The sequence below is a fragment of the Rattus norvegicus genome, chromosome 3, assembly GCF_036323735.1.
Source record: "Rattus norvegicus strain BN/NHsdMcwi chromosome 3, GRCr8, whole genome shotgun sequence".
Taxonomy (NCBI): domain Eukaryota; kingdom Metazoa; phylum Chordata; class Mammalia; order Rodentia; family Muridae; genus Rattus; species Rattus norvegicus.
In genome coordinates, this window is record NC_086021.1 from 149,596,395 (window position 1) to 149,615,933 (window position 19,539).

General features: G+C 38.7%; 1 protein-coding gene across 8 annotated transcripts in view; it reads left to right on the forward strand.

The window, feature by feature from the left end:
• Nucleotides 1–19,539, forward strand: part of Macrod2 (mono-ADP ribosylhydrolase 2) — a 2,017,257-nt gene that overhangs the window by 1,422,574 nt on the left and 575,144 nt on the right. For all 8 annotated transcript variants that reach the window (XM_039106853.2, XM_039106857.2, XM_039106858.2 and 5 more), the window contains one exon: nucleotides 8,471–8,544. In XM_039106853.2, the coding sequence (XP_038962781.1) occupies nucleotides 8,471–8,544 (74 nt within the window). The remainder of the gene's footprint in view (nucleotides 1–8,470; nucleotides 8,545–19,539) is intronic.

The window sequence follows — 19,539 nt, forward strand, 5'->3', positions numbered from 1 at the left end:
CTGCTTAGGGGTTACTCAGGGATACTTAATAGGAGCCCAGGGCTTCTTTAATTGTCCTCTACCAGGTATTTCTAGGAGCCCAGGGCTTCTTTAATTGTCCTCTACCAGGTATTTCGTCTTGCGGACCATAGGAGAGTTTGTCCTGAGTTACCCATTTGGAGACTATGACATTGGATCAAGTACAATTCTCACATCCTTAAAAAAAGGCAGACAACTTTCTGGAACTATAGGACTCATTTAGATTAGTCCCATCATTCTATGCTACTAGACATTTTATCCTCAATGAACTCTAGACTTCTAGTCATTTTATCCTCATTAGTTTAGACCACCAATCTTTGGTTGTCAAACAGGCAGGACAATTTTAGCAGCCTGAAAGAGGAAGTAATCATTTTTTTAGTTTTAACTTTTGTATAACTTTTAGATGCAACTTAGACAGAACAATTACATTTTTAAATGGGCCTTTGTGAAGACTCCAGCTTTAGGTATTTAAATTCCTGATAAACTTAGCAGGGAATATAATTAATTTGATAAAATGTAAACTGTATATCTTTAAAGTCAGTTCTGGTAATGTTACTAAAAACAGATCAGTATCTTAAGAGCTTCTGTGCCAGTGAAATGACATGTACATATTTACACACACACAATCACACATAGTCACATTCACACACACATGTACACAAGATATCTGCTTGTACAAACACTCATATGCATATGTATTCAAACAATAACTGAACAAATAAAAATTATAAACAAAGTTTCAGAGCACCTTGGTTTTAAATGGAGGACTAGCTTCTGGATTTGTAACAGTGTACTAAAATTCGATATTAGGAACTTTAACAATCTTTAAACATTTTATTTTTTCCTTCTTTGATATCATGAGACATAGCAACATTAGAAACAAATTCACTAAACAATTATAGGAGTTAAATGTATATTATATTTATAACACAGTAACAAACTAAGATCCATGTTCACAGGTCGTTAAACTAAAAGGTTGTTGTTTGCTATTGGTTTTAGACAGTGTTTATTATTGCTAAGGTTTTTAATGACTTTTCTGCATATATTTTGGTCACAAATAAATATGAAAATTACAGAATGTTACATATCAGCAAGAAATGGCTGTAATATAAAGGGTTTAATGATCTTGTATGAGAAATGGAAAGAAAGTATACAGGGAACTGACTTCATTTGTTAGCCCTGCAGTTGTAGTTGGCATCGGTTTCTCTGAAGAATTAGTATACATTTTATTCTAGGAGAATCAAGGGGAGAGGAACACGGAGAATGCAAGGGAGTTAAAAGTCAAAGGAGGAGGATAGGAGGGGTTAGAATATGGAGTCTTTGATGGCAAGCTGGACCCAGAAATGTGTAAAGGTTTTAACAGAATAGACCCAACTGTGTAATGGAGCTCTGGCTCAGAATGTTCTGGAAGTACTAGTGTTGTTGTTCCAGGAATTATATGAAGGTCTCGATTTGTTTGATTAATAAATAAATCAACAACAACAACAACAACAACAGCTACTTCTTGGATTCTGAACATTGAGTGTAGATTCTAAAGAATGCCTTCCAGAGGTAAGGGAGGAGGCCCACAACACACTGTTAGTATACACAGATGCATCATCTACCCAAGAGGTGATAGAGCTCATATTTGTCTATAAGGGACCGCGGCAATACTACCTTGGCCAAGCTCAAGAACAAAGTTTTCTGAGCCACAAACATGAGACCCAGTTTCCCTCTGGAGCCACCTTGGTTGCTGATCCAGTATATATTTCTGAGCTGATCTTGAAGGAAGACTAAAATTGTAACTTGGCCACAAACAGGGTAATCTTTCATGGGGAAGGACTAGAGCAAGAGCCTAGTCAATTGGAAATTTCTCAGATCAGGAAGCCTGACCTCATGGAGAGGCATTGACAAATACCAGACAGACACATCCTCTTTCTCCCTATCCTGGGAGCCACTATGATAAATGCCCCACATCAGATAGTCAGGCAGGGTGACGGAGTTATGGCAACATATGACATGGTGGCCATACATGGTTGGCATGCAAATACTAGGGATCCAGAGATCAGGAAATCCAATGAGGGAATGTAGTGGAATGATGTTGTTATAAAAATAGAAAAATGGTGGATCTGATTCCAGCACGTACCCTGGTGGTCTCTAGTTCCGGCTCCAACAGGCCATTGGAACTAGTGCTAATTTATCTCAGAATCATATCTCTACCAGTGACTCTTTTCTAGCTATGAACTTTCTGGTTCCAGCTATCTGGTAAGATCATGGTTTTAGAAGTCCAGCAGTGGCTGACCTATCGCAGCTCCCTGCCAAGAACTCTGCCTACACTCCCCACAACTGCTCCCTGGTAGTTAAACTGTAAACTCCCAACTACCCTGTAAAAATCAAGACTCAATAGACTTTAACTTAACAATCAGATTTATATGTTAAATTCTCAATCCATAATATATCCACACAATAAATTCACTGCCAATTAATAAAGATATAAACCACCCACCTAGACAACATAAAATTGACCTAGTCTACCTGGATCTGGATCATCCTGCTCTATTGTCTCTGTCTTGATTCCCTCCCTTCTCTTCCTCCTCTTTCCTTCCTAGACTTTTCCCCTGCCTACCTTCCTTTTAATCCAATGATAGGCTTCGCCTTATCCTGGACCTGCCTTGAAGCATAATGAAATCATGCTACAGAATGAGGCAATGAGGGGGCAGAATTGGCATTACAGGTTGGGTGGAAACTAACCACCATGGGTGAAACACTCACATATACTTTGTTACCTTCTTCACTGTCTTGTGTGTTGTCTCCACTCAAATTATAAAATTGCCAGTATGAATGAATCTATTCACTCATCCCAGAGAACAGCAGCAGAGGTAGTTTTCCCCCTCAAGGCAGTGCCAGTGTCTCTTTTTTAGTCGAGGACCTCAACATGAACTCACTGTGGTAGGCAGGAAGCAGAGAAAGCCCAGGGATTTCTAGTCCAGCCTTCATTATAAAGCTACTATCTTGGATCAAGAACCTTCAGAAACTTAGTACTCGTCTGTTCCCCCACCCCACCCCAATTTGAGCCAGGCTTTGCTCTGGGAATGATGGGGAGTCAGGAATTGTGTGGAGGCCAGAGGGAGTTAAACTAAAATTAGAACTCTCAGAGAAAGTGTTTGCATGTGCACACCATATCTTACCCTTCTCCATTGATGGAGGAATAAAAAAGAAGGTATAGTAGAGACCCTTTACCTCCTCAGAGAGACATAGTTAGGGAGGAAGAGTAAAGACAGAAAAATAAAGATTAGGGACTTAATTCACGCAAAGAAATCTTAGCCAAAGAGTAGTCACTGGAGTTGAAGCAAATGGGTGCTTTACAGAGTTTGGGGCAGGGGTTCATATTTATGGGTTAAGGCCTTCAGGGAGAAAAGAGGAAGAAAGAAGGAAGAGGAGGAGGAGGAAGCAAAGGAGGAGGAAGAGGAGGAAGAAGAAGAGGAGGAGAAGGAGGGGGAGAAGAAGCTAGAAACAGCAGTTTCAGAGAAGTCAAAGGAAGTGGGAACCTACATGACTGTTGATTGTAATCACCTTTTACCTCCAAAGAAGCTCCTTTAACCTCTTTGGTTGGCCATCCACTTGCTATGCGAAGTGGCAATCAGCTATAAATGAATGTAACAAGACACAGACACAGAGAGAAGTTACCAAAACAGTAAGATGGTTTGGTGGGTACAGCTACTTGCAGCGGAGCTTGATAATTCACGTTAACTCTCCTAAATTCACAAGTTGTCTTCTGACATCCAGCTGTTCACTGTAACATGTCTGCTCACTCACACATGAATAGAAGGTGAAAAATGACAGATAGAAAAACAGACAGACCGAAACAGAGATAGACAGACAGACACAAAGAGGGGCAGACAGACAGACAGAAAAAGAGACAGAGGCAGAGAGACAGATACACAGGGACAGATAAAGAAAGAAAAAAAATTGAAGTGTACTGCCAGAAGTCAGTAGACAAGTTCCTGGAGGAACTGTAATAGCTGAGAGGGGTTGGAAGTTTTTTGTAGGAGTTAAATAGATTGTTACTTGATCTATTTTGCGGGCTATTTGGACAGGGTCAATATTTGAATAGATGGCTTGGCATCTTACTTTCTTCTTGAGTCATAAAGTTTATAGCCTAATTTGTTTTTCTAGAGAATGGCCATTCGTACAGGAGCCATAGCTCATTAGGAGTCAGGTTAAAGATGAATGCAGACTGCATCCCAAGTCACCATGTTGTGAGCTCCACATAGTCAGGCCTACTGATCAAAGTATGGGAATTTTGCTTATAATGCTCAGTCTTTAATCTCTACACAGTTACTAGAGCAAGTGTGGGAACACAGGAAAAGGCAGTATGTGGGATTCTAGTTAAAGGTTAAAGCAACTAGCATTTGACAAAAGATGAGCCTAGGAAACAGAAAGGAGTCAAAGCACGCAGGAGGAGTGTTGATGCTGATTGAGCAGGGCTATTGTGGATAGAGTGGAGGCATGAAATGCTTGTAAAAGGGCATGGCTTGACAAAACTAAATGGAAAACAGGTTTTGAATGACTCACTCCTTAATCCTAGATGGAAAATGTTACATTGAATTTCAATGCCTGACCTAAGGAGGAGCCATCTGCAGGGGAAAGGAGGAGGTTGGTTTTAAAGAGGAACAGGTCAAGTACATGACAAGTGGCCGTTGGGTAGGTCATAGTCTTTGGGTGTTGAAATGAGCCCTGAGATCATGATGAAAACCATAACTCTGTGCCAGAGGCTTTGATATATGTGAGGTTGACCAAGAGGTCACGGATAATTGAGAACTGACCTCTGTTGCCATGGTTCTCTAAGAACTTGTCTAATTTCGTCTGTGGGGAATTATGTCTTCTAAAGGTGAGTGTTAGTGCAGGCAGCCATTGCAATTGAATGTGATGACAGTATTTATTACATATCCATAGACCTATAATTTTATGTTTTGAGTAATTACTAAATATATCTTAAAGTTGGAGAAGAATTTATTGAGAGGATAAGAGAAGAAGAAAGAAAACAAGTCTAAAAAGAGCCCCTGAGGCCAACAGAAGGGTAGTGCAGAGAGAGGTCCTTATGACTCTATTGGACTTCAGCACCAACAAAATTCCCATTACTGTTTTCAGTGGTGGCCCATGGGAAAGACTGTCTGAGCACAGGGCAGTGAGTAGGTTAGAGAAGACTAGCACAGTGCAACTAAGAATCAACTCCAGCTGTTAATTTGAGGACGGACCAGCTCTCACCTGAGATCAATGGACAAGGAAAGAAAGGAAGTAGAGTTCACATTCCAGAGGGACACACTGTTCAGGCTTCAGTTTCAGCAGGAAAAGTGATAACACACTGCTGTGACTCAGAGAAAGGCACTGCCACAGCCAGCAAGCCACAGAGAAGACAGGTTGTGGGTTTGTGCTGGAGCGCATCATGAAAAAGAGTGACTTCAGATTCCAGTGTTCAACTCAGGGAAAGGAAGTGTGAGCAATGCTCTATGGTTAACTCCACAGTTACACACTATTTCCTTTGTGCACACTCATGTACTCATCGTGGTGTTTGCTTGTTTGTTTGTTTGTTTTTAAATCTCCCTTTCATTTTCCCTGCCTTGCCACTGCCTTTTTTTTTTTTTTTTTTTTTTTTTTTTTTACTTCTGAGAACATCGCTTTCTTGAATGGCTCCTCGGCCTGTCCATCCCCTAACCTTCTGTCATGTGTTGCCTGATCCACTTCATCTGTGTTTTCCCATGCCACTGGACTTGCTGTTTTATGGTTGCATATTTGCATATTTATTTCCTTTCCTACACTACGTTCTTTTATTGCACGGCATCTCGTTAAAAGTATCTAGATAGTAACCCATTTTTGATTCAATAATAATTCCTTTGAACACAGAGGAGGATATTAAATTAAGAAGGAAGTCTAGGATAGAGCCAGGTGCAGCAAGATTTGCCTGGGAGGATGAGATGAGACAGACTCATAACATCTGAGCACAGGTCACCAACCTGTGGCAAAATGTATGTTAAAATAGTTGGGATATTTTTAGTTATGGTCTAGTGAGTAGAGCCTAGCTATATAGCCAAGGTGTTTGTAAACATATTTTGAGTCTCAGTCTTATTTCTGGGAGCATAGGGCTTGGAGGAAGAACCAGGATTTAAGTTCTACAAATGGTTCTTAGCAATTAGAACTCAAGCTTACACCCTAAAATGGCTTGGGTAGAAAGAAGGCAAAAGTCAAAAAACTAGCTTTCTAATTAACAGCTTCTTTTACAGCAATTTAAAATTTTTTGTAACAAAGCATTCATTTAAAGAAAATGAATGCTAAATGTCACATAGTGATTTACAAGTTCTCAAAACACACTGGCATTTTTCATGTAACAGAGGTTCCCATTGGGTTATAATTTAAAATAAATGGATCTTGGCCCTGTCATCTGCCCCCAGCTTCCTAATGCAATCTCTAGCAGTATTTGCAGAAATCTTAGTCAGAAAAACAGTATTTGTTCTCCAGTGCTTGCAAAGGAGGGCACTGTGATGATTGTTCTTTCCCATTACTCTCTGAAGGCCATGGAAAGCTGGCCCGTCAGTAGAAAGACAGTCCTGCGTGTTTGCCACCAGAGGAACTCTTCACACAGCAATGTCTCTCTTTCTTTGTAAGTCCAGGGAGTGCCATAAGAGACTCTGAATAGAAGGCATCTTACCAACCATCTAGTGGTTGGTGTTGAAACCCGCTAGAATAGAAGGCACAAAGAAAGCTAGATGTGATTTAGTAAGTCTAAGGAAGGGGGTTAAAAAAAGGAACTTGAGAAGAATTAGAAAATTAGTCAAACAGAAGAGGATACGGAAGGTATATTGCCAAGTGCAGGAAGACACTGCTGATGGTAGTGAGAACAGGAGCTTTGGGATGATTGTTGGCAGTACAGTATGTCTTCAAGGACCATTAAAATACTCTGTGGGACAGTGATGATCCTGCAACTTAATAAACACATTAACTACCACTAAATTGTGTACTTGTAGATAATTTTGAAAAGCTGAAAAATAGAGCAAAGTGAGATATACCGGAACATGGAAATGCAGAATGGCACATCAAATAGGAGAAAGACGGGAGATTTATAGAATGGCGATGATGCTTGGTGATGAAGAAGCTTAACATAGAGCTTAAAATGTGTTTCAATAAAATAGTTACTCCTGTCTCTTCTTTCTGAATCAGAGAAATGCGAGTCTGTAAGATTACTCCTTCTTCTACTTCTGTTAGCCTATTGTAGAAAGATTCTGATGATCTAGGGATGTGTTCAGGTCACATTAGCTAAAAAGCCATACTGGATATGCTTTTGACATTCCTAAAGTGTGTTCATGGTGAGATGAAGCATAACTCTGCCACATTTGCTGCTGTGGTGAAATCAAAAACAACCACAGAAGGTCCGTTTAGTTCCTGTGACTTTCATCCCACTCATCATCTCTAGTGTCCCTAAGTAGAGCTGAAATCACCATCCTTTAATACTGATAATAGATTTCTTTTGTGTTGCTATTTGCCTTGTTATCTTCCTGGCCTTGTGGCAGTTCACTGACAAGAGTACTGACCAAACGATTCTACACCAACTACATGCTTTCTCTTAAACACATTTATTGGGTTTTAAAGCTGAAGAGGTTTAAAACATAAAACAAACTCAATGCTAATTTTGGAATAATTTTGGTTCTGATTTTTTTGGGGGGAGGGGTTTCATAATACTTTGAATATTGTTTTCTTTCTTTTCTTTTCTCCTATTCACCCTATAGGACTATAATTTATATATTATTGGTTTTGTTTATATATTATTGTTTTCAATTTAGTATTTTTGTGGAATTTCTGTGTTTACCAATGTGCATGCTCTGTGCTTTCTCTGTGGCTCTTTGTTTTTCTGTTCATTTGTTTGTTTTGTCTTGTTCAGGGTTTTTTGTTTAATGATTATCTTATTTTATTTTCATTTATAGATTCCAAATTGTTTTGTAATAAGAGAGAGAGAAAGGATGACTTGAGTGGGTAGAGTGGATCTGGGAGGAGTGTGTGTGTGTGTGTGTGTGTGTGTGTGTGTGTGTATGTGGGGGGAACCTATAATCAGAAACCTTGTATGGAGAGAAAAGAAATCTAATTTTAGGAAAAAGAAGAAAAAGCTGAGGCAGATAGTAAACTTTGACCTGAGCACTACTGAGATAATGTATATTACAAACTATTAAGTATATGTGAATGTTTTTAATTGACCCATGTATTAAATCTTTTATTGCTTTGTAACTGGTTCAGAGCTGGTCTTACTAATACCATGTCAATGATCGAAAGGTTCACATGCATGTTAAAATGTATTACCACCAGCCTATTTCATTTCCTCATTGAATGGAATACTATAGAATGAGATCACTCTATTCTTAATCCTTGGGTGATTCTGCATTCTTTCATTGCTTTATTCATGTGCTTTCCTATTTTCTTTATGTAGGTTTTCCGAATGAGCCTGCGGCAATCATTGCCCTAGGAACAATTAAGGAATGGCTCGCCAAGAATCATCAGGAGGTAAGGGGACCAACATAATGAGCATTCCAGATAATGTGATTTGATCCAATGTTAAGACAGTGGCAGAGAAGCTGCACCCATACCAACCAGACCTGCTCTTTACAATAGTGCCATCTGGCTTTCCTTCATTTTAGGTTGCATGGGATTAAATATTTTCCTGTAATCATTTACCTAAAGTGGACGTAATGACCAGTTTGGTGAAGAAAATGAGCTAGGAGAACAGGCTTGTTGCCTCAAACTCTACTATTTTGGGGCATTATGCAGTAGGTTGGAATGGATTTGTTGATAATTCCTCATTTTTCCTGTGGTGATTTTCTTAGACAAACTAGTTTGTCTTTGTTGTTTGTGCAGTACAATGTTACATTTGGTTAGGGACTCCATCTTTGTTTATAGCTAGGCCCTTTCCTAATGATCCTTCTAAGTGTGGGACTGCAGTCAGATGGCAGAATTGTAAACAGGCCTGTACAGCCTCTTTCTTCCTTCCTTCCTTCCTTCCTTCCTTTCTTTCTTTCTTTCTTTCTTTCTTTCTTTCTTTCTCTCTTTCCTTCTTTCTTTCTTTCTTTCTTTCTTAGGTAAAATGAAATGCTTTCATTCAAGTACATATCTGATCTCCATTTCTACTCTTTCAGTAAGGGTTATGGCATATACTAGGATATACAGAGTGATAGGTAAGAGAATTACTCATTTAAATAAGGCAGTAGTTCCAGCTACAAGAGGAGACCATACATACCAAGAGTTTGTCTGGTCACCTGTCAAAACAGCACGAGAGTTACAGGCAGTGCACAGCCTTGTACATCATTCCTTTCTCTGATTGTTCTGATTTTCTTCTTTAGATAGCCATTTAATTATTATAGTGAATTTTGTTTACAGTTATAATGGTGAATTTAGCTTTCTCTTTGGGTAGGGGACAGATATTTGGAAATGACTGAGTATGGAAAAGAGGCTGTGAATGTTTTCTATTGAGGACCAGCTTTGCTATTCTACATATTTAAAGAAATAGTAGTGCCATTTTCTAATTACTATAATTTAAACATTCCTTAACTAGATATAAATATTGTTAACCTCTAATAGAAGTGAAGATCATATGGCCAATATGTACATGTTGCTGTTTTTTTCTTCCCACCCCACAAATTGAAAATTGCCTCAAAGAAGAAAAAGAAAGACAAGGGACTAATATTTCTAGCTTGTAAACATGTCTTATCTTCACAGCAGTCTTCTGGATCTAGAAAGTCACCCTTTTCTAACAACAAAAAATTAGATAAGATTTCCAAGAATAGAAAGTTCCAAGGATTTGTCTCATTTAATGTCTCTCAGTGTCTTAGTTAGGGTTTACTGCTGTGAACAGGCACCATGACCAAGGCAACTCTTATAAGGACAACATTTAATTAGGACTGGCTTATAGGTTCAGAGGTTTAATTCATTATCATCAAGGTGGGAACATAGTAGCATCCAGACAGGCATGGTGCAGGAGGAACTGTGGGTTCTACATGTTCATATCTTTATCTGAAGGCTTCAATGACACTACTGACTTTCATGCATCTAGGATGAGGGTCTTAAAGCCCACCCCCATAGTAACAAACCTACTCCAACAAGGTCGCACCTACTCCAAAAAGACCATACCTTCGAATAATTTCACTCTCCAAGCTAAGCATATACAAACCATCACAACTAGCTATTCCCTAATTTTATGTCACTTAATCCAGGGAAGAAGTTTGAGTTTTTTTGAAGACACATACTGTCCACATATGTCTTTGTCATAGAAAATATTCCTTAGGATGCTATCCTTTTTTGCGTCTCCCACCCAAAAGCATGACATGCCTTGTGATTTAAAAGCTAATAACACTGCAAGTATACTTGTGACTAATCTTCCTTTGTACTGAGTGATAACTCAAGAATATATAGACTGAAGAAATTTCATGCTCGTCATCTTGGCCCATGATACAAGTGCCTATGAGTGAAGAAGAACTCATACTACCTATATGTACATAGACAAATTATGGTGGCCCCTTGATCCCAGAAAAGCTGTTTAGAGAACTTTCTGAAATGAGTTCTTAGTGTTTCCATTTGAATTCTCTAAACTTGTCTGTCTGAGCCTATTTCTCGATTTCATGTCATTTTCTCATGTATATCTTGGGCATTGTAGAAAATTTAGCTCTTTTTGCTTCAGTAACATGCTAGTCATGGCAACATTAAATCTATCATATGCTGGTGCCTTTTAAGAACTTCCTGTTTGAATACGTACTAAGTTTTGGCAAGTTAATTTGGACACGTCTCATTTTGCTGAATAAATAAATTACAAGTGACTATATGTAAAAGTTATGCAAACTGATTATTCAAATGTAGTTGGATGTTGGGTTTGCTCTGCTTAACCAAACAAACTAGGCTAAAGATCTGTGAAAAAATGTTGCTTCCAATTTACTTGTCTTTCTGTTGCAGTATTGTTTTGACATCTTGATTGTTTCAGTGACTTATTCATTTCTTCATTTATTTGATAAATATTTACTGAAATCTAGTAGGCACATTTCTACCTGGGACAAAGCACTAAAAGACAAAGAAATAGTCCTTGTCTTTTGATAGTGATAGTCTGTGAAGAGAGAAGTAAATTAAGCACATAAAGAAATAAGACAGTTCAAACAGTTCTTTACAAAATCAAACATTATAACTACATAATAGATTATGAGGAGAGGTGATTTTAGAACCTACCAAGTCTATTTTTAGGCTATGACCTTGGAGGAAAAAAAGTAAAATGAGAGGGAGTAAGCTAAGCTCCACAGCGTACTTGAGGTAAAACATTCCAGGAAGAGGAAGCATAAGACAAAAGCAGGGTAGAGGCTGGGGGAGTGAGGTGAGAGGAAATGACTGGGCAGAGAAGAGGGAAGGGAAACTCTTACCTGGAAGTAAAGTGAATAAATTGGTCAATTAAAAAAGAAGACAAAAGCAACATGGGGACTGGGGCATGAGCTTACTGCAGACAAGAGGTCTAAAAGGAGAGTGATGAGTGTTGATGGTAGAATGGCAAGAGACAAATTTGGAGACTCTGACAGAAGTCGAATAATAGGCACTGTGCTCAATAGGGAGACATTGGATCATACTATTTGCTTAGTATATAGCATAGTATAGTACACTAGTATAGTGTTTGTAGTATAGTATAGGTTTAGGATAAGGGAGTAAAATGATCTATTTAAATCTTTAAACATTAATACTGCTGCTCTTTGGAAAATATCCTTTAGATATGTCAGAGAGAGACGGAAGGAACTCAGCTGAGGGACTTGCCACAAATCCAGGTAAAACATGGAGACTTTTGGAAGACTGATGCTATTAAAGGAAGGGACAAGGGTGAGGTTTAAGATACATTGTAAAGTAGAGACTTTGAAGGTTATTTTCAGTGACTTGACTAGTTTATTCCACAGCTACGAGCCATCCACAAGTCTCAGTGTTATAAAACAGCAGCGGCTCACTTGTTGTTTATATTATCTGTTTGTTTTGAGTCATCAGAGGACATTGGATTCATCAGGAACCCAGACTGACAGAAATATCCTCTCATCATAGGAAATGCATAAACACAGGAATTCTGCATATAACCTTCTTAATATTATTTTTACCAAAGGAAAGGCACCCTGCAACTAAGTTCCAAGAAATAAGAAAATGAAGTTCTTACATAATAGAGCAAGTTGAATATCAGCAAAAACAGTAATATCGATTATAAAGGTGAACCCAATAAGGTGTCTGATGTGGAATTGGACATATGTAGAGAGTCAAAAACGAGAACTGAATATTTGTCTGATATGCCCAGGAAAATATTTTATGAATTCCCTGCAATGAAGATAAATGTTACAAGGCATATTTATATGAAAATATGTAGAAAATAAGAGTGACATTGTAGATAAACAAATATGATCTCATTTCTGATATCTAACCCATTCTTCAATATCAAAGTCTATTATTCATATCTGCAGCTCAATATAAAATCAAGAGAGGCAAGGTGAAACAATGGTCTTGTCTTAGTGTGAGGTGAGTTGAAAGAAGTGGTCACGTAGCTTAGATAGAGGAGAAAGGCCATCAAAATGAACCATAGTGTATAAAATGGAAGTCTTAGCAGTTCAGGGCCAGGCCTTGAGCAGCTTTGGTAGGTGACTTTAATTCCAGACTATGCACACAATGAGAAGCATGGCAGTTTTTGTTGCCCTTCTCACTCTGATATTTCACCACTCTTACTTCATAATTACATTGCCATTATTATTAGTAGTATTGTTCACCTAATTTTTCTGCCTACACATGGCCCATTGCAATCCATCTATCCAATCACAGGTCAGTCAATTCTGCATGAGGCAAGGCCAGTCTTGTTCTTGCTGGGAAAGGGTGCATGCACTGGCACTCTTGGTTGACCAAATCCCCTGAAAGTTTCTTGAGAGAAATAAAAGGGGGAAGAGGTAATAATATGTGGTTCTCCGATTAGTGGTCATGCTTCCCTTTCCCAGACGACCCTATAATTCAGTGGCACCTTCCCTTAAGGTTCAGGCATCACACTGAAAATGACTTTTGTTACAGAACTGGCGAGCTTTCATTGTTTGCCATTTAGGAACCCTCTTGTTTCTGAAGCTTTAGGGTGGACACTTTTCTTTTAAGAACACAGTGGTCAGTTGGATTTTATGTGATTTCACAAACCACTAACAGCTGCCATGAAACATTCTATACCCAGAGGGTCCCAATTGAAGCCCTTGGATCTATGTTCTGTCTCCATCAGAATTACCTTAGTTTTCTCCACATCTGAATGGTGAAGGAATGGTTTTCACAACAGAGCCATGAGCTCAATAGAATCTGCAGAAGGGAATCTAGGTAAACAAATTGTCCAGTCATAAGTGAGATGAAGCAGCCTAAATAAATAAATAAATAAATAAATAAATAAATAAATAATTGAAAACTAGAAAAGTTAAAAAGCAAAAGGAGTTTTTCACTGCTAAGGGATGATTTATTATTGTGAGGAGATCAGTGAGAAGAGTTCTCTTGAGACTCAGAACACAATGAAAATATAAAGAAATAGAAACCTTGACTGAAGCATTAACATACAGAGTAAGAAGACTAGAGGTCACAGCAGAGATGCAGAGGGGCGCACACTATGCACTGGCGTCTCCAGCTCCAGTCTTCAGCTTAAATTTTAAAATTTGCTACCTTCGGAAAACTGATGGCAAAGAATATGAGTTGGCTTTTGAAAGTTGACAGCAGCGAGAATGATAATGTTTCTGTAGGTACTCCATTTTTTCTCAAGGAGTAATTTTATTACACAGATATGAAAGTCAAATAAACGGGTATTATGGAAATGAGCAGTGGGAATGTGGCCCACACTTCTAACTTGAGGTGTCTGCTGTGGGGTATCATATACAGCTTCACGCATTCCTCATTTTTCATGCAACTAAAAATATCATTTCTTGTGAAATCATGATTTTTCCACTCCAAGGCTCTGTGACACCCCCATTCATATCTGGAAGTTAGCCTAAGAAATGTTTTTACAGTGCCTGCTCCATTGTTTGACACCGGGGACTCATATGGCATTTGGTTATTGATCTCTAGAGCAGCAAACCTAGTTGTAATTTTTCTATAGAAAGCAGAACAGGATGTCTTTTCCTCTAAAAGCTGCAGAGGGCCTGATGATATGAAATATTTCTAATTTATTAGGGTCACATTCAATATTGCAAATTCCCAATGGGAGCATTGTTTTATAGCATGCACTGGACTTGTTAACTCTTCAAGAAAGTCTTCCTAGGAGATAAGGCATGAACAAAATAGACTAAGATAGACCACTAGCTTTTGGGGGAACTCATACATGGACATCTTGGAGTTCTAATCATGTCTCAGATGCACAGTGGAGGGAAACTGAACCTCCACCAATTATAAAGCATCATCCAAATGCTTAACAGTATAGGAAGCTCTAGTTAAAGCCATGGTCATGGGCAATCTTCTGACTAGTAGGCCATGCTTCACCTGAGGTCAACCATACGTTCATCTACGCAGACTATGGGATATAGAGCCTTTCTTTATTACTCCATAAAGATACCCTTTGTTCTTCTTCCTCATAATACTGCCTCTCTCCCCAGCAAACCAATACACTGTTCTAGAATGAAAGAGTTACTAAAGGAATCCTTTGCTTTATTTAGTGGTTACCTAGCCAAAGCTGAACCTGAATGACACAGGAAACACTCCATCTCTGTCTTTTCAAACTCAAAATTGATTTTCTTCCATGCAAGAGGAAGGTAGACGCTTTGTTGCATCATGTACACATTTTGGAAGCTCTTCCAGATATGTATTTTTTAACTATGTATCTTACATAAACACTGTTATTGAAAATGTTAAGTACCATCTCTACATCATTTCAATTGCTTACTCTGAGCCTCCTGAGGGAAGTGCAACACCTGTGATGTTACTCTTTGTCACTTTAAGTAGCATACCTGCAGCTATGGCTTGATGAGCTGTGATGCTATGTAGAGGCATAGTATCAGCCTGGGGCATATCTAATGCTCATTTCTATCTGAAGCTTTAGACCTTATCCAATTTTGCCTATTCTGTGGGGTCTCCCAGTGGCAGCTAGAGACCAAAACTGAATTTCTAAACATCAATGAAATAAAGATCTCTCTCTCTCTCTTTCTGTCTCTCTCTCTCTTTCTCTCCCTGCATGCGCACGTGTGTGTGTGTGTGTGTGTGTGTGTGTGTGTGTGTGTGTGTGTGTGTGTGTGTGTTAAGCATGTGTGTGCTCCATGTAAGGCATATGGAAGCCATCAGGTGTCCTCTTCAATCATGCTCTATCTGGAATTTGTTGGGTATGCTGGCTGGTCTGCAAACACTAGTAACTCTATTTCTGTCTTGCTTGTGGTTGGCACTGGAGTTATGGGAATGTGCAGAAATACCTGCTTTTATACCTGACTTCTGAGAATCTTTTTTTTTCTGGAGCTGAGGACTGAACCCAGGGTCTTGCGCTTGCTAGGCAAGCGCTCTACCACTGAGCTAAATCCCCAACCCCAACTACTGAGAATCTTAATCTAGGTCCTCATGATTACACAGTAAAGGCACATTCACTAAGTCATCTAACAGCCCCAAAATGTCAGTTCTTATTACATGGAAATAGTGGGCTCTGCCACTCCCCTGTGCCACCAAACATTCAAATACTAAGCCAGGGTTTATTGAAGAGTTGAATAGGTTTCTCCACCTTGGGAAACAGAATTAGAAGTCAACTGAGGAAATTCCCCATCATTCTTCTGAACACTGTCACTACACATGCAATTCTTATGCTAATGTGACAAGGCAAAGGACACAGTTTCCTCACTACAGATCACAAAGGAGTGGTGATACTTTTGCTTCTGTTGCCAAGGTTATTTTTTCCCCTTCTTGGCAGAGGTCTTTGAGCATATGCAGTGTTAAAAATTATTTGTCACTTTTGTTTTGGAATCACATGGGGGGTGTGGAGGAGCAGGAGGGAAGGAAAGAAAGAGTGTAGGACCTGCCTTATGTTGCTGACATGAAATTCCTTAGGATCATTGTGGTTCTTAAAGGGGGCTTTAAATGAACCATGAAATGGTGATTGAAAATTATATCTCTCATACTATGCCCCAGCCTCAGGAAATGGTTGTTTACGAGGAACACAGTGTGCTTCCCTTCACCTCTCTACAACATGGCATGTGGCCAGTAGATGGAAGCCTTGGAGGAGCACATGACATCCTCAGAATTCACTTCTGGCAATGACTTCATTTTAGTATCAATCCCAGCATTAGTTTTGAGGGGAATCTAAGGTTAGAATCTGTGTATTTGGAACATTAAGTCTCATCTTTGAATTCTTTATATCCTGTGCAAGAATGGAGTTATGCTAATAAGAATCAGCAACCAACCCCATATGCTCCTCTAAAATGGTAACCTTGGACTTATTCAAGAGGGTCTGGAGGTGGAAGCCATAATGCTCATCAGCTGTGATATAACTGAAGAAATTGATTCACAGGCTTTCAGACATGCCACACTACATTTACTCTAGAATAACTCTGATGACTTCTACAATCTAGGCTTCCCCATTCCTCCCTCCCTTCTCCTTCCTTCTTTTCCTTCTTCTTTTTATCTTTTACACAAAATGCTTCCTACTCTCAGAATATCTTTCTTGAGATTTGTGAAAAGTACTAGATTGCTTATCAGAGGCCAATTTTGTCCTTTTGTCTTATTACTCTTATTCCTACTTTTAGAGGTAAAGGCAAGCCTCAAGGAATCTCTTGGCAATATGTTCCAATATTTGGTGCTAACATATCCTGCCCTGTGCTAGAGGTAACTAAATTGATGATATGCCCTACCCCTCACACTACCTTACCAACTATATAACAGGTATAGTTACGGTCTCTAGGTGAATTTCATGCTCCATACTCATCTGCTCATTAAGACCCATACATCCTAGGATAAGGTAATTTATCAAGTCCACTGCCAGTTACTCAGCATGCCTCCAGGGATGTCAATCAAAAACTTCTGAAACATGAAGGTAAGACTATCCATATGCTCTCTCCACCCTGCTCTTACTCTATGTGGAATAGCTTCTCCAGCCTCTTTGTCAGTTTTCTTTTAAGAGATGGCTGTTTGGATGGCAAGTCCCAGTAGTATTGTAGTCATACAACCCATTATCATCCTTGTATATTAGTTCATCCTGTTAAGGCCCACCCTTATGTATGATGTTTGTATGCCCCACCCCCATTGGCCCACTCTAACATAGAGTGATCAGCCCATCATATCTGCACAAGAATGAGTTTAAGGCATTGCAGAGAAGATATAAAAATGTTATGTTCAAGAGGTGGGGATGTGTTTCAATAGGCAAGTGATGTTTCTGTAAAGAAGGGCTCTAGAAAGGGTTCTAAAACATGTAGAATAGGAATATAAAAAGATATTTTAACAGGAGGGAGACTAATGTATGTGATAGCCTGTGCTACCTTGCCAGTTAGTTGTTTCTTGTTCTTTTTCTTCCTCATGTGCTTGTTCTTCTTGTTCTTGTTCTTCATGATCTTGTTGTTTTTCTTCTTCCTCTTCTTCTTCCTCTTCCTCTTCCTCCTCTTCTTCTGCTGCTTCTTCTTCTTCTTCTTCTTCTTCTTCTTCTTCTTCTTCTTCTTCTTCTCTCCTTCCTCATCTTCTTCCTCCTCCTCCTCCTTCTTTTGTTAATTTGATATGAGCTACAATCATCTGGGTGGAAGGAATCACAGTTGAAAAACATGCCTCTGTAACACTGTCCCGTAATACATTCTATGCGGCCTTTTTGTAAATACTGAGGACTCTTCCACTGTCCATGGAGGATGGTGCCATTCCTGAATAGGTGGTTCTTGGTTGTATAAAAAAGCAAGCTGAACCATCTACAGGGAGCAAGCCAGCGAGTAGTGTTCCTCCATAGTTTCTGGTTTGATCACTATCTTTAGCTCCCAAGTAATGGATGGCTAGGCTTTTTAATTTAAACTAGTATACACTTATAAAAACTCTTCAAGGGAGCCATTTCCATAACTGATTTTGTAAATGTAGTAGCTCAAGTTCAAGGTAAAAGAAATTCCTATTTCATACCATGATATGAACCTGCTTCCATAAGCAGTGGTATTTTTTCTAGGGTTGCCCAGACAGCTGGACTTGGGCATAGAACACCAAAGAGGTTACTTTGAATCTCTCTCAAATTTTTCTGCTGCTTGGAGTTGGAGTGGAGGATGGTAGGGAAGCTTAGAGGTGCAGGGCATAAGAGGCACCAGCTGCCATGCTCCCTGCCACTTGGCAGGTGGCCTGCTTTGGGAAGATCATTTGCTGAGAATGTCACAGATTGTTGGACAGCTGGCAGAATCTTGGAGTCCATTCTGTTGGCTTGTATAAAATAATCAAAATTGGGGTAAAATAAAGTATATCATAGCAAAATTGAAGGGTCAACCATATTTTAGTTTTAACAACTCAAGATAACATTCTTAGGGCACAAAACTCAAAATAGATTGATTAAAGAAGGATAAGAATCATTTGAAGAATCTTTTAAAGCACATATTTTAAATTGCTTATTTAACCTCCATTAAACACTCCTGCTTCAACACCATGTGTTTTCTATAATAACTGATGAATATTAATCAGAGAACCCCATGGGACTCATTGTATTATTATCCTATACAGTAATACATTCATAAATTCTGTATCCTTTTGCCCGATCCTTTCTTCCCCATATAACCTTTCTTCTCACATCCCTCACTGTTTTTAAAAAGTTTTTATTAGTTCTTTGAGAGTTTCATACAATGTATTTTGATTGCTGTCTTTGATAGACCTCTTCCAGTTTCATGTAGTCATTGATATTGGTGGAATAATCTATATCCTTCAAGTGTTTATATCAGAAAAAAACAAATAATTGAGTATTATTGTCCTAGACAGTAAAATGAATAAGAATGCTTTTTGAAAAATCAATCTTTCAATATGTATATTCCTTTAGGAGGAAAAGCTAAAACTAACAGTTTCTGATAACTATGTCTTCCTCCTTCACTACTATAACCTCAAGAGAGGAAACATGATTTATTGTAAGCCAATGCTAAACAGAGACCTAGAAGGAAGAAGAAACATATGACAGAGGTCTTTCTCCAATTAGATTTTAGAGTACAGGTATTAAAATCAAAGGAAGAAGCTCAAATGACATGGCTAGGATGTTCCCAGGGCTGGGACTATAGTGTAAGAACTTGTTTTGCAAAATTTCCCTTCAAAGTCTACATAATTGTAAATACAGGACCACATGCATGAGATTATCAATATCAAAGACATGCAACTGTTCTTTCTTTTTTATAAAAAAGGTATTTATTAGTTCTTCAAGAGGTTCAGACAATGTATTTTGATCAAATTCAACCCTCAATTATTTTCAGATCTTTCTTCTTTCTCCACACACCCAACTTCATTTTCTTTAAAGAAACAAACAAGAACATCAAGATCAATTGTGTCCAAGTATTCTTGGATGTGTGGCCTTCCACTGTAATATCATGAACT